This window comes from Oncorhynchus keta, chromosome 14, assembly GCF_023373465.1.
Source record: "Oncorhynchus keta strain PuntledgeMale-10-30-2019 chromosome 14, Oket_V2, whole genome shotgun sequence".
NCBI classification, from domain to species: Eukaryota; Metazoa; Chordata; class Actinopteri; order Salmoniformes; family Salmonidae; genus Oncorhynchus; species Oncorhynchus keta.
The window spans coordinates 38,146,768-38,171,066 of NC_068434.1; the positions used below are offsets into that span (position 1 = coordinate 38,146,768).

Consider the following 24,299-nt stretch of genomic DNA (forward strand, 5'->3'; position numbering starts at 1 on the left):
GTAGTGTATACATGTATAAATGTATGTGCATATTATGTGTGAGTGAGAAAATGATGGACAAATGATGAGTGACTCAAAACAAATGATGAGTGAATTTTTTTCAATGTGCAAAAAATCAAATATAGGCAATAAATCCATTTATTCAAGCATTTTTTAATTAAATGTAAATAATGCCTAAAAATATAGTTTGAGATAAACGTGTGGTCCCTGTCTGTAACCTAAGCATCACATCCTCTTTGTTTATGGCGGCGTTTACACAGGCAGCCCAATTCTGATATTTTTCCCCACTATATTCAGGGTTCTTCAACGTTTTATTGCCAAGCGAACCCCCTCAGGGAACCCCTCTCAGGCAAAACAGAACCCCCCAGGACCGTCATCATACGTTAGGTAAAATACTTTTTTCACATGTCTTGTCTTATTAGGTGAATGATAATGCCAAGGAAAAGTAATCAACATTTTAAAATGAATAGATTTGGCAGTTTTTCATTATTTTGACCTCCCCACATTATAATTGGAAGAGGAAGTGTAAACTATAACATAGCCTATTAGCTAGAAAGGTAACTCTAAACACAGTTTCGCTAAGAGCAGCGGTTTGCTGGTTAGCCATGTGTTGTCATAAAATAATGTCCTGGTTGAGAAAGATTACCAGAAGTCAACAGCATTTGCCACACTGGTAGCCTATTCACTGGTGCTTTTTCAAAGCCTATGTCAGACACTTCAGTGAGTGTAATTGGCTTTAATTCGTTTAATTTGCTTAATATTAGAGTTGAGAAATACACTTGACATCATTAGAAATAAAATATTATTATAGCTATGTCATTCAAAATGTGTTTATTCTGTTGTTGTTAGCGACATGCATAATTAAAAAATAACATTTTGGGCACCCCCTGCAGTACCTCCGTGGACCGCCGGTTGAATACCCCTGCACTTTTGACCAATCACATCAGATCTTTTCACAAAATATCAGGAGAATTGGACTGCCTATCTTAACGCAGGCTATAGGCTCCACCTTTCAAGTGGTTCTCTGTCCTCACTCGCAGGCTGGATCGCTAGTGGGATTTCGAATTACCGTTCTCCTGGCAGCAGGATATTATGCTGGTACATCGCGATTCGGATTTGTTTTCTTCAAAATAAGAGTTCCCCTACAAAGACATGCTAAACTTTTGAAATATCGATTTTGTTTTTGCATATCAGTACAGTACAACTGTTTTTCACAGCATTGCAACCACCTTTATAAAAATGTATGGATCATTTTACGTACTTTTATTTTTAATATTGTACTGTTTATACCAGCATTTCTTTAGAAAGTTTACACCAATACTGGTATATTGAAAGCTATTGGGCTTGTTCAACATTGCAGCTAACAGTGATGGCAACTGCCGACTGACTGATCTACAAATCACCTTCCATCATAAATAACACCTCATTGTTACTTGTAGATCAGTCAGTCAGTCACAATTTACCCATGATAAATTACGATTTTGATCCTCTCGAACACAGCCAATGTGTAGGCTAAGTGAAATACACCTTTAATCAAATATAAGTAATTGGAATTAGTCAATAGAGTCTACAAAACTTAAATTGGTCTATTGTGCTGGGCAACGGGTTTAATAAAGAATGCTGGTGACTCCTTACTCCACCCATCCCATTCACTGCACTGCAATACACTGCATATTAATTACATATTGGCTTATAGAGAAAAAAATGACTATGTGCCGATGTAAACGTGGATTGGGAGTACTCAGTAGGGTCTGTAGAATCTATATACACTCAGTGGCCAGTTTATTGTACAAACCCATCTAGTACCAGGTCGGACCCCCCTTTCCCTCCAGAACAGCCTGAATGCTTCAGGGCATGGAAACATTGCTCAATTTGTATCAAGGGACCTAATGTGTGCCAAGAAAACATTCCCCACACCATTACACCACCAGCCTGTACCATTTACACCAGGCAGGATGGGGCCATGGACTTATACTGCTTATGCCAAATCCTGACTCTGCCATCAGCATGGCGCAACAGGAACCGGGATTCGGCGCACCAGGCAATGTTTTTCCACTCCTCAATTGTCCAGTGTTGGTGATCGCGTGCCCACTGGAGCCGCTTCGTCTTGTTTTTAGCTGATAGGAGTGGAACCCAGTGTAGTCGTCTGCTGCAATAGCCCATCTGTGACAAACTGCGCTGTTATTTACCTGTTTGGGGCCCGCCTATTAAATTGCACGATTCTTGCCATTCTCCTTCGAATTCTCATAAACGAGCTGTTTTCGCCCACAGGACTGCTGCTGCCTGGAGGTTTCTTGTTTGTTGCACCACTGTCGGCAAACTCTAGACACTGTCGTGTGTGAAAAGCCAAGGATGCCGGCCGTTTCTAAGATACTGGAACTGGCATGCCTCGCACCGATGATCATACCATGCTCAAAGTTGCTTAGGTCACTCGCTTTGCCTATTCTAACATTCAATCGAACAGTAACTGAATGCCTCAATGCCTGTCTGCTTTCTTTATATAGCAAGACATGGCCAAGTGACTCACTGTCTGTAGGAGTGAACCATTTTTGTGAACGGGTGGTGTGCCTAATAAACAAACTGGCCACTTAGTGTATGGTGTTATTTCATGGGTGACTGAGTTCTAAATACCCAGCAGCAGTATACATACTCGAACACATGAGGCAAACCTTTTAGTCCAAATGAAAATGTAATGCTTTCAGAACAACAATGAAGACAATTATTTAGAGGTAATATCTAACAGGTTAGCAGTATAAAGTGAAGGCATTTTACATTTGAGTCATTTAGCAGATGCTCTTATCCAGAGCAATCAGGGTTAAGTGCCTTGCTCAAGGGCACATTGGCACATTTTTCACCTAGTCGGTGCAGGGATTCAAACCACAAACCTTTCAGTTACTGCCCCAATGCTCTTAACCGCTAGGCTACCTGCCATCCAAGTACAGTAGGCATAGGCCTATTAACTCGTTTTCAAAAAACAATAACATAGACAAGATTATTTACAAGTTATATTGTGATTAATATCTCTCAATGTCAGCAAAGACATTTTCTGTACAGTTTTAAATGCATGACAAGAAACACTCTTCTGTATTCTTCAAGCTTAAAAGCTTAACTTCTTTCAACTAAGAAATATCCCCTCCGATAACTAATGTAAAACATAGTGTCGCTTGCCTTTGTAACAAAGCGTATTCACATTGCGCTCTAATAAAACTGCGTTAGAGAACAAGCACACATAAACACCACTACTATTACCGTTTGACTGTTTTCTAAAATGGGGGCACGGGGGCATTTTCTGAATTAGAAATAGTGTATCCTCAAATTCTTTTTCATACTGGCTTAAGGAATCAATCATTTTAATATTTAATTTAAGCAATTAGTACTACTAACTTTATGTCGCATATCTATGCCTATTACTGTCCAACGTGACTTTTAGTTCACAGGCACTATCACATGCTTATGCTGCATTCAAAACAACTGGGAACTTGGAACTGGGAACTTGGAAATCTCAGACTTCCAACTTCAGTGGATTCAAAACTACTGGGAACTCGGAAAACACAAACACTGACTGGGAAAAATCTATTTGAACGGTCATCCAAGATCACTGTCGTCATGATTTGACTTCGTATTTTTCCTAATTCCCAGTTGTTTTGAACGTGGCATTAAAATGCATGTCTGGCAGACATATCAGTGTGGATGACGGATCACCACCTCAAGCTGAACCTCGGCAAGACGGAGCTGCTCTTCTTCCCGGGGAAGGACTGCCCGTTCCATGATCTCGCCATCACGGTTGACAACTCCATTGTGTCCTCCTCCCAGAGCGCTAAGAACCTTGGCGTGATCCTGGACAACACCCTGTCGTTCTCAACTAACATCAAGGCGGTGGCCCGTTCCTGTAGGTTCATGCTCTACAACATCCGCAGAGTACGACCCTGCCTCACACAGGAAGCGGCGCAGGTCCTAATCCAGGCACTTGTCATCTCCCGTCTGGATTACTGCAACTCGCTGTTGGCTGGGCTCCCTGCCTGTGCCATTAAACCCTACAACTCATCCAGAACGCCACAGCCCGTCTGGTGTTCAACCTTCCCAAGTTCTCTCACGTCACCCCGCTCCTCCGCTCTCTCCACTGGCTTCCAGTTGAAGCTTGCATCCGCTACAAGACCATGGTGCTTGCCTACGGAGCTGTGAGGGAACGGCACCTCAGTACCTCCAGGCTCTGATCAGGCCCTACACCCAAACAAGGGCACTGCGTTCATCCACCTCTGGCCTGCTCGCCTCCCTACCACTGAGGAAGTACAGTTCCCGCTCAGCCCAGTCAAAACTGTTCGCTGCTCTGGCCCCCAATGGTGGAACAAACTCCCCCACGACGCCAGGACAGCGGAGTCAATCACCACCTTCCGGAGACACCTGAAACCCCACCTCTTTAAGGAATACCTAGGATAGGATAAAGTAATCCTTCTCACCCCCCTTAAAATATTTAGATGCACTATTGTAAAGTGGCTGTTCCACTGGATGTCATAAGGTGAATGCACCAATTTGTAAGTCGCTCTGGATAAGAGCGTCTGCTAAATGACTTAAATGTAAATGTAAATGTAAAATCCCACCAGATGTGGGCCGTTCTAGGCTCATTTGGCATAACCTCTTTGTTGCCAATAAACAGACTGTATTCGCTGACTCTCAAAATACGCAAAATAACTTCACCAGATCATTGTACCCGTCAATTACTCTGTCATTAAACCACTTGTTGTCACTGCTTAATATGTTATAGACTTTTGATCTCACACAAGAAACATAAAGTACAATAATATCTGGAGTGCTGGTCCAAATTGTTTGTGTACTGAGTAGGCTACTGTTACACATGTGCTTTTCTTGAAAAGAATGTCAAGTGCCCGTTTATGTCTGGAAGTGGAAAGCTAAACATTGAAGTGAAGTTTGGGTCATTGTGGATTATGTTTCACAGCTATCTTCATGCATAGCATTAGCCAAAGATTTGATCACTAACATATCTAAGCAAGAAAGAAGTGGGTCGACGAAATCCAGAGGATCATTTTGTTTATTTGGATACGAAGGCAAAAATAATTTGTGTATCTCAGCTAAAACAGGATTCAACTCTTCAGGCATGAACATGCTCCCTGGATACAGCACTGCTGTCTGTAATAAATTAGCAAAGTTATTTATTTTGCGAGTACACTTTGTGATGAGTGTGCGTCTATATTTCCAAAATATTTTTTTTTACAACGTGAAGATGCAGCAAAGATTGTTCGGATTTCGATTAGAGTTCTGATTTCGATTAGATCATTTACATATGGTTGAGATCATGTTACCATGGCAATGTTGCTCAAGGTCTGGTATCAAGAATGAGAGGTTCATTAAACCTTTGTGTCACATTACTCTTCTTTATCCTATTATTCAGAGAAAACATTTTAGAATTGATATCAGGAGGGATGTGAAGTTTTTTTAGAGACCCTCCTAAAACCCCACTTGTTTCGTTTTGGTTGTTGGTCAGTGATTCTGCTAATTCCTCCTTCTGCTTGAGTGGCATTGTTGGTTTTCTTGTTGAGGAACGTGACATCTACTACACGCTACTTCATAATGACAAAGGGAAAACATGTTTTTAGACATTTTTACAAATTTATTGAAAATGAAATACAGAAATATCTGATTTACATAAGTATTCGCATCCTTGAGTTAACACGTTAGAATTACCTTCGGCAGCAATTACAGCTGTGAGTCTTTCTGGGTAAGTCTCTAGGCACTTTGCACACCCGAATTGTATAATATTTGCATTATTCTTTTGAAAATTATTCAAGCTCTGTCAAATTGGTTGTTGATCATTGCTAGACAGCCATCAAGTCTTGCCATAGATTTGAATGCCGATTTTTTAAAAGTCAAAACTATAACTAGGCCACTCAGGAACATTCAATGTCATCTTGGTAATCAACTCCGGTGTATATTTGGCCTTGTGTTTTAGGTTATTGTCCTGCTGAAAGGTGAATTTGTCTCCCCATGTCTGTTAGATTGAACCAGGTTTTCCTCTAGGATTTTGCCTGTGCTTAGCGCTAATCCATGTATTATTATCCCCCTAAAATGCTGTGGTCCTTTGCGATTACAAGCATACACATAACATGATGCAGCCCTGACTCTTTTAAAGTCACCATTGGCCTCATGGTGAAATCCACGTGCGGTTTCCTTCCTCTCCAGCAACTGAGTTAGGAAGGACGATATATATTTGTAGTGCCTGGGTGTCTTGATTCACCATCCAAAGTGTAATTAATAACTTAATCATGCTCAAAGGGATATTCAATGTTTTTACCCATCTACCAAAAGGTTCCCTTTGCGAGGCATTGGAAAACCTTGTTTTTGAGGGACGTTACAGATAATTGTATGTGTGAGGTACAGAGATAAGTTAGTCGTTCAAAATCATGTTAAACACTATTATTGCACACAGAGTGAGTCCATACAACTTATTATATGACTTGTTAAGTACATTTTTACTCATTGACCTATTTAGGCTTTCCATAACAAAGGGGTCAGATACTTATTGACTCAAGACATTTCAGCTTTTAATTCTTAATTAATTTGTAAACATTTCTAAAAACAAAAAAAAAACTTTTTTTTCTTTGACATTATGGGGTATTGTGTGTGTCGGCCAGTGACACAAAACCTCAATCCATTTTAAATTCAGGCTGTAAGACAACAAAATGTGGGGAAAAGTCAAGGGGTATGAATACTTTCTGAAGGCACTGTACAGTATGTCTCTTTGGTAGGCTATGTACAAAGTATGTATGTTAACAATACATTCATCAACCTGTTATTTATCCCCGAAATACAAATGTTTTGTATTTTTGAAGGTTTCCTCACTGATATCTGTGCTTTTCTTGTTTAGCAGTACTTTTAAATACGTTGATGAAAATCTCTTTAAATCTCGGGTGAGAAAGTCACACCAAATAGGAATTAGACCAAAATAGACTAAATTTGGAATTACCAGAAGAAAGTTTTTCAAAAGCTTGTCTAACAGTTGTTATGAACAGTACTGGTCTCTCTCGGTGCATTGTGCTCTATCAATGCCTTCAAAGGTTTGTTTCTGTATTTTGTCAAAGCATTCAAAGAAAGGAGATTTCACTTGTTCACTATATACTGTACAGTGAACTCCAAAAGTATTGGGACAGTGACATTTTTTGTTTTGGCTCTGTACTCCCAGCACATTAAAATTATATGATGACTGCAGTTAAAGTTCAGACTGTCAGCTTTAATTTGAGGGTATTTTCATCTATATCGGGTGAACCGTTTCGAAATTACAGCACTTTTTTGTACATAGTCCCCCTGTTTTAGAGGACCAAACGTATTGGGACAAATTCACTTGTGTATTAAAGTAGTAAAGAGTGTAGTATTGGGTCCCATATTCAGAACGACTACATCAAGCTTGTGACTACAAATTTGTTGGATGCATTTGCTTTGTGTTTTGGTTGTGTTTCAGATTATTTTGTGCCCAATTGAAATGAATGGTAAATAATGTATTGTTTCATTTTGGAGTCACTTTTATTTTAAATAAGAATATGATATGTTTCTAGACACTTCTACATTAATGTGTTAATGTGGATGCTACCATGATTAGAGATAATCCTGAATGAATCATGAATATGTGAGAAAGTTAGACACGCAAACGTCTTACCCCTCACCATTACAATAACATCTCGAATCCCACCGTACCTTCTCCGCTGTGCAATCTGGTTTCCGAGCCAGTCACGGGTGCACCTCAGCCACACTCAAGGTACTAAACGATATCATAACCGCCATCGATAAAAGACAGTACTGTGCAGCCGTCTTCATCGACCTTGCCAAGGCCTTCGACTCTGTCAATCACCATATTCTTATCGGCAGACTCAGTAGCCTCGGTTTTTCGGATGACTGCCTTGCCTGGTTCACCAATTACTTTGCAGACAGAGTTCAGTGTGTCAAATCGGAGGGCATGCTGTCCGGTCCTCTGGCAGTCTCTATGGGGGTGCCACAGGGTTCAATTCTCGGGCCGACTCTTTTCTCTGTGTATATCAATGATGTTGCTCTTGCTGCGGGCGATTCCCTGATCCACCTCTACGCAGACGACACCATTCTATATACTTTCGGCCCGTCATTGGACACTGTGCTATCTAACCTCCAAACGAGCTTCAATGCCATACAACACTCCTTCCGTGGCCTCCAACTGCTCTTAAACGCGAGTAAAACCAAATGCATGCTTTTCAACCGATCGCTGCCTGCACCCGCATGCCCGACTAGCATCACCACCCTGGATGGTTCCGACCTTGAATTTGTGGACATCTATAAGTACCTAGGTGTCTGGCTCGACTGCAAACTCTCCTTCCAGACTCATATCAATCATCTCAAATCGAAAATCAAATCAAGAGTCGGCTTTCTATTCCGCAACAAAGCCTCCTTCACTCACGTCGCCAAGCTTACCCTAGTAAAACTGACTATCCTACCGATCCTCGACTTCGGCGATGTCATCTACAAAATGGCTTCCAACACTCTACTCAGCAAACTGGATGCAGTCTATCACAGTGCCATCCGTTTTGTCACTAAAGCACCTTATACCACCCACCACTGCGACTTGTATGCTGTAGTCGGCTGGCCCTCGCTACATATTCGTCGCCAGACCCACTGGCTCCAGGTCATCTACAAGTCCATGCTAGGTAAAGCTCCGCCTTATCTCAGTTCACTGGTCACGATGGCAACACCCATCCGTAGCACGCGCTCCAGCAGGTGTATCTCTGATCATCCCTAAAGCCAACACCTCATTTGGCCGCCTTTCGTTCCAGTACTCTGCTGCCTGTGACTGGAACAAATTGCAAAATCGCTGAAGTTGGAGACTTTTATCTCCTCACCAACTTCAAACATCAGCTATCTGAGCAGCTAACCGATCGCTGCTGCTATACATAGTCTATTGGTAAATAGCCCACCCATTTTCACCTACCTCATTCACATACTGTTTTTATACTGGTTTTATTTATTTACTTTTCTGCTGTTTTGCACACCAATATCTCTACCTGTACATGACCATCTGATCATTTATCACTCCAGTGCTAATCTGCAAAATTGTAATTATTCGCCTACCTCATGCCTTTTGCACACATTGTATATAGACTCCCCCCTTTTTTCTACTATGTTATTGACTTGTTAATTGTTTACTCCATGTGTAACTCTGTGTTGTTGTCTGTTCATACTGCTATGCTTTATCTTGGCCAGGTCGCAGTTGCAAATGAGAACTTGTTCTCAACTAGCCTACCTGGTTAAATAAAGGTGAAATAAATAAATAAATAAATAAAAAACAGGGGAGGTTAGCATTTTTCTGTTGTTGAGGGGGTGTATTATATTAATTATTCACGATTAATTCAGGATGATCCATAATCATGGTAGCATCCACAATAATGTAGAAGTGTCTAGAAACATTATAACCAAATACTTAACTTTTTACTTCAGAAATAAGTGAATTTGTCCCAATACTTTTGGTCCCCTAAAATGCGGGGACTATGCACAAGAACGGTTCACCTGTTATGGATGAAAATACCCTCAAAATAAGTCTGCACTTTAAACCTCTTAGTCATTGTGTCAGTTCAATGTGCTGGAGGAGTACAGAGCCAAAACAGTAACAAATGTGTCACTGTCCCAATACTTTTGGCGTTCCCTGTATTTCACTTTCAAATTCATCAGCAAATGGTGTTCATCAAAGGATTTACAATCTGGATTTTCTGGGTGAGTTTTTTAGGTCTAGTGGTTGTGTTGGTTTCTTGATTTTGTTAACAGAGCTGCTTACTAATGTGGAATTATGTCTGCTACCAAGACCTATGCAAACATCAACAATGTCACAAATGTCAGCAACATTTGTGGAATTCATGCCCATCCGGTACCTGTATTCCTTCTTACTGCACTCGTCTACAGAGTTGACCAGCTTGTTGCATTAAATTACTTTTACATGCTGGTATGACACAGAAATCTAGATGGAGTTGCCTCTCCTTTCACTGATTTCCAACTTTTGTCTCAAATTACTCGCCTACCCACTGAAGACAAGATAGAAGTGGGTCGATGAAATCCAGTGGATGATTTTTTATTTTTTTGCATACCATAATGATTTCTGTATCTGTCAGCTAAAACACGATTCAACTCTTCAGGCAGGAAAATGCTCCCTGAATGCAGCAATGTAGCAGTGCAATGGACCTAATCACTATTCATTTGCACAGGTACTATGTTGCTACCATACATATCCCTTTCTTTATTCTATACTGCATTTGGTAACTGCCCTATTGTTCTCTGGGTATGCTCCTCACTAATCATACATGCAACTGGAACGGAACCATTGGACTATGTTACTACAATCTCATTGTATAATAGCCTTTTATTTTAAATTGATTTTAGACTTGGGTGGCATCCAGGGGCATCCCAAGTGTTTTGTCAAATCATGTCAGTCAATCAAATAATGTTTTTTAAAACAAATGTAAAAGTTTTTCTATAAATGTCTTCTTGCATTTGCTTATAAGCACAATACAAATCGACATTGATTAAAATATATTATCTTTTGGTTGAGTTATCCACCTTGCAATATGTTGAAATGCGGACTTTTATTTTTGAAGGTTTCCTCATTACCATAGTAAAGTGACATCGGTAGTGCTGCTAGCAGAAAAGTAGTGGATTTCCAAGCTTTTGGAGCGCTGTATTTTCTGCCTGTCTATATTTGGATCTGTGTGCGTTTAACGGCAGTAAACACGGATTGGCTGAATCGTTAATTATAGATATTGCAGACTGGATCTTTACATATGTATACTATCTCCAATTGGAATAAATAATTGAGGAATGTGGAAATTACAGAATGCCCAACAGCGTTGGAAAGAGATTTAAACCCACCAAATACATCCCAGTATCCACTGCTGCCACTCTTCTTGTGGGATCCACCACCTTATTCTTCGTTTTTACGTAAGTTTGAATTGTTTAGTAAGTCTTATAGGCTATCCTTCTGTCAATGCCTTACACACAATAAATAGTTTCATATTCGGATCAGTAGCATAGGTCCGACGATATGATGGTAACCAATGACTATTGCTGTTAGAAGTTTTTGTTGCAGGATTTTAGACCGCTTTTCTGGGACGGACCTTTATGCTATTATGAATGGTTTTATAAATGTGGACTGTGCACTGCATAGCCTACAGTTATTATTGATCTTCGACTCGTTTTGGTAGTCTTGTTAGGCTGTGTGTCGAAGCATTATGGCAGAAACTTCTATATGTGTTTTCCAAATGCATTTTTTTCTAGAATAAACTTCATAGTTGGACAGCCAACTCAAGCTTGAAGTATTCTAGGAGGTAGGCACATAGCGGCAATAGGTTACTGTGTAGCCGTAGGCCGCCATACTTGCCAGTTAGTTGCCCCGTCTTTAGTTCTTCGGGCACAGCAAACAAGTAACACAGCGATGAATTGTTATTTTGTTGCAACTGGTAGACTACTTTGAATATGGGTGTGTCCAATATTGATTAGAAATGCTGATTCGCCCTCGGTACCTACATCAAAGTGCTTCATGTATAACGGGCAAGTGCATATGTGCGCTCTGAAGATTTTAGTGGTTAAAGCTCTACCACTGCACCTTCATTATGGAAATGTGTGTGGTTTACAGCGAGTGACGTTTTTCTGAAGGTTATTTTCCCACCCAGATTTGTTTAGTTTTTTTTTACGTATCCATTTTCCCATGGTTATCTATTGCATTCCTGATTGACCCCGTGATCTACTTTCAAGTGCATCATTTATTGACATATAGACTAACAATCTGATTGTACACTTTTAAGTACAGCCTAGGCCTGCTGTACATTTGAATCTGCACTTAAGAGTCTATTTGCTTATGGGGACTAGTGGTTTGACTGAACTGGTATGATCTCATGGTTCAGCTGTCAGAGATGTGAGCACTAAATGCATTAGGGCATTGCATGAATGAAGAGACCTATAGGCTTAGGCCACTGTATGATATTCATATACAAACCCATGTAAAGGAAGAGAAGCTTTAGGCGTAGCCCCAGAGAGAGATATGCCGGTGGCATGCTACGACCCCGACGTATATTTCCTTACTCTTGTCAGATAGGCTACTGCATCTACTATAGAGATATACAGTGTAGGTGTACAGGAGGCTAATTTGTTATTTTTTCGATCAGAATATTTTTGATAAAGATAAGCATTATATTGTTAGATCATTGGAGTAGGATACCTGGGGCGGCAGGTAACCTAGTGGTTAGAGTGTTGGGCTAGTAACCGAAAGGTTGCAAGATCGAATCCCCAAGCTGACAAGTTAGAAAATCTTTTGTTCTATCCCGGAAAAAGGCAGTTAACCCACTGTTCTTAGGCCTTTATTGAAAGTAAGAATTTGTTCTTAACTGACTTGCCTAGTTAAAAAATATTAAAAATTTGAGTAGGCCTAAAACACAAATGTCAGAGTCAGTTAGAGCGCCGGTGCGCACTGCCTTCATACCATAGGGCAGCAGAATAATAGGCTAATAGCCACACCAAAAGTTTCTAAACTTTATTAGGGTAATATCAAAAATAACTCAAGCCACTGTTTATATGGAAAATATGAGCAGGATATTATATCGCTGCAAACATAACAGTACAGTCCAAAGAAAATGTCTCAACAGAATGAAACAAAACCATTGCGAACTGGTTTAAACCTTCAAAAGGTTAACAGGCCATATTGCAGCAATTACCAATAAAGGCCTACCAAACCCAAGAAATGAAAGAAATAGGTTAGGCCTTTTCTCAAATAAATATCATTAACTGATCTTGAATTAAATATGGAGCACACAATTTAAAAAAAGATTGAACTTAATTTAACCAATGAAAATGTCTCAATAGTATTAAACAAAACACAGTTTGCATATTTAAAGAACTGGTTTAGATGAATAAATAGGCCTACAATAATAATGCTATACAATAATAATGATAAAACAAATGATTATGAATAGAAATTGCATCCTACCTGAAAAGCAAGTTTTGCAGTAGCCTGCATTTTGGCCACTTGTATTGGTATTAAAAAATATTCTGCTGATGTCTTCTAACATGTAAGTGATGTAGAATTGCATGAAATGCCTTTATAGAACGCCCATTTCTTTCCCCCCAAAAAAATCCCCCAAATGCCCCTCCCTAAGAAGCACCCCAGCTCAAAACATCTTGTGTGACTCGTGTTTTGCTAAACGATAAATGAATCAGAAGTTGCAACATTATCTCATGTTATGATTATAACAGCCTTTATTCCATAACACTGTGTTCTTCTCAACACGGTTGAAAAAGCAGCTATTTAAAAGTGAAACTTGTGCATGTAATTATTAGCAGACAACAAATCAAATATCATCTCTCTTAAAAACAACAGCAACACAAAGTGTAAATGTGTCACGTATACTCCCTCTCCCGCCTCTAGGTCACCAGGCTACTGATTATTATGCACACCTGTCACCATCGTCTCATGACACTCACCTGGACTCCATCACCTCCTTGATTACCTTCCCTATATCTGTCACTCCTTGGTTCTTTCCTCTGGTGTTATTGACTCTGGTCCATGTCAGTGCATTGTTCGTGTTCCTTGTTTTCTGTGCCCTTTATTTATTAAACACTCACTTCCTGTACTTGCTTCCTGACTCTCAGTGCACATTGTTACAAAATGTTTGCAAACTTTGCCCAGACTGAGCTATTCAGGACAGTATAGGCGAGAGGAAGGCTGAGTGAGTAGCATGGCTTTGTACTGGGGGTTAATGGTTTAGATCAAAGGAAACATATGAAGTTGGCTTGCCCTGTTGCCCAGCTATCTAGATTGTAGCATCAACAACCACTTCAGTTCTAAATGGGTTCCTCCCTGGCTGGAAGAGGTTTTGCATAGACACATGGTCAGACAGTGGTAGTCTAATGCTGTAGTCCTGATGTGCTTGTGTGCTTTGGTACTGCAATAGCTGATACAGGGCAGCAGGAAGCCAGTCTCAGGTCCCTCTCCAATCTTCCAGACCTCTGTTGGTTTTACTGCCCAGCTTCTCTATTGCAGCAGGGGTTCCAGTCAAGCTGTGGTCAGGGCTAGATAGATGGGCCAACCATTGACCCCCAACCGATGGGTAGAGAGGGTAAGGATTAGGATTTTACCCTGTTCCTCTGCTCTTTGATTCCCCATGCAGCTAAATGTCCATAGGATTGAGTTGTGTGTAATGGAACCCCCTGGGGTAGAATTACTGTGCACATCCACTTTGATGGGGGGCACATATGCTACACAATACACCACAATGCTCCTCAATGCACCACAACATTCCACAATGCACCACAACATTCCACAATGCACCCCAACACCACAAAACACACCACAGTAGACCCAATAGATGAAGCCACACATGTGCTGTGTTTAGAGAGATGTGAGACAGCAACCTCCTCCAAGACATAGAGTCAGTGAGTCATTGTGGACCAAGTGATTGCCAGGTCTCCACACTAGTGTCATATCAGGCATGGAGGAATAGACACTGTGTGAATAGTAGGAGTGCCAGCTAAGTGCTGGCACAGTGTTACTGTTACTGCTGTGCCTGGCGTCTCTGTCAGTGGGTTTGCAGTATGTCTGTCCTTCACGACCACAATATCATTCACTCATTCACATAAGGCTCATAATGCCATGTGACAAAGGTACCCGGATTCCTCTACACAGGTCCAGCTTCTGGTGTTTCTACAGAAACAAGAGGTGGTATAACATTGGACTGTTTGCTGATGTAAACAAACAAAAAACGTTGTAGAGGTTTTCCACATGCTCTACACATTTGCTACCTGCCACTGAGAAAAATGCAGAGGCTTACTGTTATCATTTCCTGTCAATACCTATATCCCACATTTAAGAAGGGGTGAGATGAATTTCTGGAAACTCTCAATTGACTATGCGGCAGTTGTTATGGCAATAAATTATAGAAGAGGTTGCTGTTTGTGTTTAGAGCCAAACTATCTCCCAGAGATTCATGTAAGTGCAGCTTGGCATGGGAGCCGGAGCTAAGTGGACAGAGAGAAATCTCATCTTTTACTTCCACATCTGTTTCCTCATTTACAACATATTCATTTAAATGAGACGCTCAGTGCAGAGGCTTTTCCACTTAAACCACCATTGTTCTGATAGTAGGTGCAATCAGAGGCTGCGTTCGTTCCAATGTCCATACTAGCATACCACGTATAATGCACAATTCATTGCTTCATTCTAACCAGTATGCCAGTTTGGACATTGCAGCAAAGAGTGGCTAATGTCTCACAGTTCTTTTCATGTGTATAACAATGTATTAGGATATCATAGAGTGGGACTGGGGGTATCATTAATCTCATATTTACTCACCCCAACATGATGGTGTGGTAGTGGTGAGGGATAGATTAATGCCTAACATCCAGGGCTAAGTGCTTGATGTGCCCTCTGGCTGTGGTGTTTTAAAACATTGTGGTAATCTCTTCTCTACCACATTAATTGAACTTTTAGGAGAGTAATTAAATGTGCATCCCCCATTGATCTTAATCCACATCCGGACTCTGGCGCCGTCCCAAATGGCCCTCTTTTTTCATACATAGTGCACTACCTTCGACTAGAACTCTATAGGCCCTGGTCAAAAGTAGTGCACTGGGCAATAGGGTGCCATTTGGCACACACAATGGGTGATTATGCAGCTGCTGCTGTCCTCTCTTTAGTTGGTGGTTCTGAATCAGTGATGCTATCTTATTCATTGGTGCCTTTCAGTACTGTGTATTAGATACCATTAGAGCCTAGTCATCCTCCAATCCCCACTTGTTTAATAGCTACATTGATTGTTTTGATAGGTGATATGGTATTGATATAGTGATATTTGATACAGTGATATCAGAAGTGTTTGTTTGACATGGTGCATATAAATCTGATTAGGTTATGTCATTAAGGTTGTCTGTCTGGTTTGCTAAATCCCTATGAGCATGTTGTTTGTGTCGATTCCAATGTTTCATCCTCTATATTAGGATATCGGTAGTTCAGATTCCCCCCACAGCGATTCTATCCTGTCACCACCCTACTTAGTTTGTAAATGCTTCTGCCAGCATTGTGAACAGAGGGGTATTATTGATGATTCAGATCTCTCCTTCTTCATGCAGAGATAAAGGTAATGAGATGAAGATATGGGCCTCCCGGGTGGCGCAGTGGTTAAGGGCGCTGTACTGCAGCGCCAGCTGTGCCATCAGAGTCCCACGGACCTCACGCACAATTGGCCTAGCGACGTCCGGGGTGGGCCGGGCGCAGTGCGCGCTAACCAAGGTTGCCAGGTGCACGGTGTACCCTCCGACACATTGGTGCGGCTGGCTTCCGGGTTGGATGCGCGCTATGTTAAGAAGCAGTACGGCTGGTTGGGTTGTGTATTGGAGGACGCATGACTTTCAACCTTCGTCTCTCCCAAGCCCGTACGGGAGTTGTAGCGATGAAACAAGATAGTAGCTACTACAACAATTGGATACTACGAAATTGGGGAGAAAAGGGGGTAAAATAAAATAAAAAAATTTAAAATGAGATGAAGATAACAGGTTTGGTATATTTCTGCCGATGACACCTGGACCCTTGTCTGACTGGTAGTGCTGAGCAATTAGTACTTTTTATTTAAAAAATAATCCGTTTTCGATGTTGGTTTTGATCATTTTTGTAACATTAAATGCACTATGCATTATGTGGGTTGAATGCTGTAACACAGAATAAAACAATTAATACAAGACCATGATGGTAGTGTACGCTCTCGTTGGTTGGCCCTTGCTTTATACTCGTCGCCAAACCCACTGGCTACAGGTTATCTACAAGTCTCTGCTAGGTAAAGCCCCGCCTTATCTCAGATCACTGGTCTCCATAGCAGCACCCACCCGTAGCACGCGCTCCAGCAGGTATATCTCACTGGTCACCCCCAAAGCCAATTCCTCCTTTGGTCATCTTTCCTTCCAGTTCTCTGCTGCCAATGACTGGAATGAACTGCAAAAATCTCTGAAGCTGGAGACTCATATCTCCCTCACTAGCTTTAAGCACCAGCTGTCAGAGCAGCTCACATATCACTGCACCTGTACATAGCCCATCTGTAAACAGCCCATCTATCTACCTCATCCCCATATGGTATTTATTTATTGATCTTGCTCCTTTGCACCCCAGTATCTCTACTTGCACATTCATCTTCTGCACATCTACAATTCCAGTGTTTATTTTGCTATATTGTAATTACTTCACCACCATGGCCTATTTATTGCCTTAACTTACCTCATTTGCACTCACTGTATATAGACTTTTGTTCTGCTGTATTATTGACTGTTTGTTTTGTTTATTCCATGTGTAACTCTGTTGTATGTGTCGAATTGCTATGCTTTATCTTGGCCAGGTCACAGTTGCAAATGAGAACTTGTTTTCAACTAGCCTACCTGGTTAAATAAAGGTTAAATAAATACAAATGACTGCTTACCACTTATTGACCATAATTTATTCACATTACTTTACTGTAATAACATATTTCAGTTGTGTGTATTGCATTAGTTTTATTTGATGACTTTATTATTTCATTCCAGGTCATCATCGCATCTCTATTGAGCTGCTGCCTATGTTGTCTGACAAAATCACACTTTTGTAGTTCTACAAACTTAAATAAGGCATACTTTTATGACCGCTGAATACCAACTATCAATCAATTAGATCATGTATTTTCAGGTAGAGATACCTAGCGAAGCTCACGATTGCTCATTCTTGTCTCTTCAAGAGCAGGCATAAAATAAACACAGACCGGACAAGTAGATGCGCAGTGGATTATGGTCATTGTAGTTAATTACCATGTTTTATGCGCTAAACTATATAGAATATTGGCCTGTTGGAAACTACAAATCCCTACTACATCGCACAGTTCAGGCTGGATCTGATTTATCTCCAGAGAAACTGTGCGATGTGTGCATTGAGCTCACAGAAGAAGGAAAAACGAACGAAATGGAATTCAAATTATTGAACCAACGTCAAGGATAGGATAGGGAACGCTTTAGTTTTCTGTGTCATATAGAGAGGATAGATGCTGATTATCTCACTGAAAACAACAAGACCAAAATAAGCATCCACAGCCTAAAGTGATTCATAAAAATCGCTGCACAACTGTCTGTTCGCTGGTTTTCGGGGAGATACATGGAGCTTTTGGTAATACTTTGGATAAGGCCTTTAGCGGGACTGGGAATGCTATGTTTCATTTTTTTTTTATGAGCAGCTACTTTCGGTCAAGGAGAGATCTTGTAGATTAATTAATTTGGTTGCGCTCACTCTCAAAGGGCTACTTGCACTTATGTACTGTATTACATCAAAAACAAAGAAGGAATGACCCACAGGTTGATATGAAAGGAATGTTGGTTTTATTCTGCATGTATTTCTACTCCCTTTCAATCAAATTGAAAAGAATTGTTTTAATTGTGTGTACTGCATTATTTATCATGAGTGTAGGCTCCCTTCTGGATCTTGTGACTGCATGGTAATTTATTTGAGACTTCAACCCCACTCTTTTGCACTACACTATTTATTTATATTACAGTAAGAAAAAATGTACCAGGAACTTGTAAACATGTCTGTAGGCTACAACATGTCTGTACTTTGAAAGGAAAAGTCTCTAGTTGCTTGATGGCTTAGGGACCAAACCCAAATCTTGAAATTGAATATTAATCATGAAACCAAAATATATAATGTTGAACATAATGTAGCCTCCCGTAAGATAGGATGAACTGTAATTCCTCATTATCCAATGTCTTGGGGCTGAATACACTCATCCCATTTGGGAGCATACACAGAAACCATAGAGTAACATTCTTGGTAAAGGTTTACATAACCCCTGTAACACTGACTGTTCCCCACCGCAATCTATCTACTCTAGGTCTGTTCTGTTTCCATTTTCCCATGTTCTGTATGGGTAATGTATGGTTTAATATTATGTATGGTTACTGACATACACTTGCTATGTATAGTTAATATATGGTTTAATGCTTTGCATGAGTAATGTATGGTTTAATGCTATGTATGAGTAATGTATGGTTTAATTCTGTGTATGTGTAATGTGTGGTTTAATGCTATGTATGGGTAATATATGCTTTAATGCTATGTATGGGTTACACTGACATACATTTGCTATGTATGGGTTGTGTATGGACTCCACTGACCATAATTGAGGGATTCAATTAAACACAAAAGGATGACGGTGGTATCTTGAGTCTCAGATTCAACTGCTGACATTTTTTAAAAATCGTTTTAAACAAAGTTACAATGAGGTAGGCCTGTAACTTAAAGTATTCATACCCCTTGATGCATTTGGTTGTGTTACAGGCTGAATTTAGAATTGATTACATTTAGGTTTTTTGGTCACTGGCCTACAGAGAACACCCCATAATGTCAAAGTGGAATCATGTTTTTCAGAATGTTTACAAATTAATAAAAAATGAAAAATGTCTTGAGTGAATAAATATTCAACCCCTTTGTTATGGCAAGCATAAATACATTCAGGAGTAAAAAATGTGCTTAACAATTCACATAAGTTGCATGAACTCAATCTGCGTGCAATAAGTCTCCAGGTACCCCACACATAAAATTATCTGTAAGGTCCCTCAGTCGAGCAGTGGATTTCAAACACAGATTCAACCACAAAGACCAGGGAGGTTTTCCAATGCCTTGCAAAGAAAGGCACCTATTGGTAGAAAAACAGACATTGAATGTCTCTTTGGGCATAGTGAGGTTATTAATTAACATTTTAAAGGGTGCATCTATACACTCAGTCACTACAAAGTACAGGCGTCCTTCCTAACTCGGTTGCTGGGGTGGAAGGACACCGCTCAGGGATTTCACCATGAGGCCAATGGTGACTTTAAAACAGTTACTGGCTGTGATGAAACAGTTTAATGGCTGTGATAGGAGAAATCAACTGAGGATGGATCAACAGCATTGTAGTTACTCCACAATACTAACCTAATTGACAGAGTGAAAAGGAAGCCTGTACAGAATCAAAAATATTCCAATCATGCATTCTGTTTGCAACAAGGCACTAAAGTAATACTGCCAAAATTGTCCTGAATACAAAGTGTTATGTTTGGGTGCAAATACAACACATTACTGAGTACAATTCTCCTTATTTCCAAGCATAGTGGTGGCTGTGTCATGTTATGGGTATGCTTGTAATTGTTAAGGACTGGGGGAGTTTTTCAGGTTCAGTCTGCTTTCCACCAGAGATGAATTCTCCTTTCAGCAGGACAGTAACCTAAAATACAAGGCCAAATGTACACTGAAGTTGCTTACCAAGAAGATAGTGAATGTGACCGAGTTACAGTTTTGACTTAAATCTGCTTGAAAATACTTATCTAATCAGGATACTGTATATTAGTGTTTCATTTTTCATGATTTTCTTTACAAATGTTATAATTTTTCTTCCACTTTGACATGACACATTATTGTGTGTAGATCACTGACCTAAAATTACAATTAAATACATTTGAATCCCACTTTGTAACACAACAAATTGTGAAAAAAGTCCAGGGCTGTAAATACTTTCTGAAGACACTGTATATTTTATTTGATACCATCTAGGGTAGATTGTGTACTGTTTTGTTTTTGTCTGTAGTGAAACTGACAAACACGAAGAGAACTGAAAGCCTGTTGAAGGTAGAGAAATGGCACCAGTACAACAAAACGCCAAATACTTATTTCAAACAAGAGACAGTGTGGTGACTCACTCTCTGTCTCTCCGATGGGGGTTTACACGTTCACACTCCACGACGGATACGTTTAAATCTGGCTTTCATTGCTCCTATATTTTTTTGCCGCAGGCTAAGTGACAGTAATGAGATCAAATGTATAAATCAGGCCCGAAGTTTTGATATAATAAAAAGGCACGCTCACCAAGGGAATCCCAAATGACTCTGTTAACATTTTTATTAACCCATAATGGAGTTGTCCCCCAGCCTCCCCTGTCTTCTTGCCTCACCTTCTCTTAAGGCATCAGCATGCTTCAGTTCGGCCGGCAGCTAGCCAGTGTCGGCTAGTCGAACCGAATGTGCTCGCATACGCCCTTATATTACATTAGCTTGAAAAATGAGAAAAAACGGCAATAATACTGTTTGTCAATTTAGAGATATTGATCTGAATTAATCTAAGAACTCAAGAAACATGTTATTGATTTTGCCGTTTTTGCCGTGGAGATCTTAGTCAAGCAATTTTACATCTAAGATGTTTGGTGCAGTATTTCTAAATGCAAAAATGTGCATGAAAACGAGTCGTCTCTCAGTGAATGACAACAAAGACTTTGCTTAAGAATCCCTACTGTTGACCAATCACAGACGAAGGGGCGTAGACTTCGGCTCCAGACTTCAGCTTGCCAACAACCGAAAAAAAGACTTACCAAAGTCCAAAACCAACAATAAAAAAAACATCACAAAATGCCCTCATGATATATGCATAAACTCTTCCAAGCTGTTTCGTCTGGGAAGCATGTGGACGCCTTTACACTCTCTTACAATGAGGATAATATTCCAGTCATTATCTGCCATGGCAGGGTACAGCTATAAATCAGATCCCTTTCCTCTCCTTCATAACCATGGCTCGTCCAGCTTTTGATTCCCCTCAGATAAATGTGTTGGACCAGCCACTTCTTCATACCGCATCACTGGACCCTACCAGCCACACGGACAAGCATGCCTTCCGTCTTCACCCTACGTTGGTATTGACAAGTGAATGAGGCGGGCAAATAAAAGCCTGGGTCATCTAATCTGATTCCATCCTAGCCTCCTGTCACTCCCTCACAACTAGGTTAAGATCATGCTTCCCTGGTCGTGTCTGGCATCCTGAGTGAACAAAGCAGCCTCTTCCTGCCTGGAAAACCACAGCCTCATAGCAACGCACAGCCTGCCCTCCGCAACAATAACCACGGCCATGCACAGGTTGTCATTAAAATTAATGCCATTTTTGATTCATATTAGCTGTGGCAGGCAGGCCTTTGAAATGGACCGTGTATGTGGTTGGCTGTGTGTAAGGGGGTGTAATGAGGGAAAAGGTTCTGTAATCCTGTGTCTGACAAAGTGCTTTGCTTTGACAGCACTGGGATGTATTGTGGTCCTTCTGTAGCTCAGTTGGTAGAGCATGGCGCTTGTAACGCCAGGGTAGTGGGTTCGATCCCCGGGACCACCCATACGTAGAATGTATACACACATGACTGTAAGTCGCTTTGGATAAAAGCGTCTGCTAAATGGCATATATTATTATATATTATGTATAATTGTTGTTGATTGGATAGCAGCAGAGCTTTGCGTGTATCATTTTAGATTTTCATTTTATCTGAATTGTTATTGTTTTGAACTGTTAAATAGGTTTTGATCTGAGCCTTATTGGACTTTGAAATTATTTGATGGCTCACTGATTCCATTTCTAGGGGGGTTCTTTTATTTTGTCATAATCCTTTATGTGTCTCGAGTCGAGGGAGAGAGATTTTCTGCCTTCGAACTTTGAAACTCATTGCTACCTCAGAACCTTTCTTCAATGTCTTTCAATTTGCTGTCAATTTTTTTCTGAGCTTGGCTTGCCAAAACTAAATTGTACCCTGTGATGCCATGGCTTGGCTAAATGAAACCATCTGTATGTAGTCAGAGCAGCTCAATGTAGCAATGTTGCAGAAAGGGAAGTGATGTGCTTGGGACTGGGAGTACAGGGTGTCTGCTCCCCCCGTCCCCCGCCCCCCACCTTCCACCCCAGTGAGGCTGGTGGTGGAAACTACTCCTCCTGAGAACATGTGGGAATGATTTAGACGTTCAGCCGCTCTCTCCCTGGGCGTCTCCACCCTGTTCCCCCCCTCTCTTCTCCATTTTGTCAGGGGGGAGGCCATCACCGACCGGGAATAAGTTGAAACAGAGCTCTGCCTCTGACACCTCGTGCTAGAGGGGCCGTTTGACAGAGACAGAAAGAAGACCTGGAGTCCAGCTGCGTCTGTCTTCAAGTTAGAAAAAGAGACGTGTGTAGTTAGAGGAGTGTAGCCTACATCTCTAGACTACTCCAGAGAGCCATAGACACACACACACAGGGAGAAAGAGATGGATAGGACGATTGAGTGTGGTGTTATGAGCGTGTTGCCTTTTCATATCTTTGGCCATTTTCATGGAAGTCCATCGTTAGAAGACCAGAGATGGTCACATCAAAAAGAGTTGCGGTGCTCACTCATCTGTAACGAGCAGAGTGACATAAATGTGAGTGGTCATGAGGCTTTGAAGCCAGAGATCCAAAAGCCAGCCTCTCCACTCCAGGCTTTCTGTTTAGCTTTGGACTTGGCCTTTGTAGTAGTACTGAGGAGCTCTTATACTTTCCCATAGCTTTAGCCAGACAGACCTTAGACGGTTTACGAATGGAAAGATCAAATATCGAGTGTACATTCTGTATTAAAATGCACAAGAAATGACTTGCCTAATATTACCTACACTGAGATTGAGATGCTGTCTGTCCACTCCATACACACTCACAGAATAGATATATTACCGCCGTTGATGTTTGATTGTTTAAAGGACCTGTTATTATTTTGAAGCTTTTTTTTAGCAGAGTGAAAGATGCCCTTGCACTGTGCAAACCTGCTTGGAGGATTTTGTTTTAAAGTGCTCCTGTGGAAGGAATTCTCATTCTCTCCCTGTTTTGTCTCTCTGCCGAGTTGCCGAACAGGGGTCGAACATTATTATTACCAGAAGATTATGATGAACCTGTGGGTCATGCTAATGGGATAGAGAATCCATGTGATCAAATGTTTATGATATTGGATCTTTGTTTAATATATTCTTTAAAGACTTCTCATTGGCACGCTGGTTCTCTGTGCCCTTAATGTGGCTTCCGCAGTCTCCTCGTGAGATAAGTAAGACGTGTAGCTCTCTCTGTGTGACTCGTCAGTATTCATCATTCTCTGTGTGACTCGTCAGTATTCATCACTCTGTGTGACTCGTTAGTATTCACCACTCTCTGTGTGACTCGTCAGTATTCATCATTCTCTGTGTGACTCGTCAGTATTCATCACTCTGTGTGACTCGTTAGTATTCACCACTCTCTGTGTGACTCGTCAGTATTCACCACTCTCTGTGTGACTCGTCAGTATTTACCACTCTGTGTGACTCGTCAGTATTTACCACTCTCCGTGTGACTCGTCAGTATTTACCACTCTCTGTGTGACTCGTCAGTATTCACCACTCTCTGTGTGACTCGTCAGTATTTACCACTCTCTATGTGACTCGTCAGTATTTACCACTCTCTGTGTGACTCGTCA

At 40.8% G+C, this 24,299-nt stretch overlaps 1 protein-coding gene across 1 annotated transcript in view; it reads left to right on the forward strand.

Annotated features, from left to right (window-relative positions):
• Nucleotides 1-10,651: 10,651 nt before the first annotated feature.
• Nucleotides 10,652-24,299, forward strand: part of LOC118394082 (palmitoyltransferase ZDHHC8B-like) — an 85,070-nt gene continuing 71,422 nt past the window's right edge. Inside the window, exon 1 of the mRNA XM_052461719.1 lies at nt 10,652-10,956. Within this exon, the coding sequence (XP_052317679.1) occupies nt 10,853-10,956 (104 nt within the window). The 5' untranslated portion in view covers nt 10,652-10,852. The remainder of the gene's footprint in view (nt 10,957-24,299) is intronic.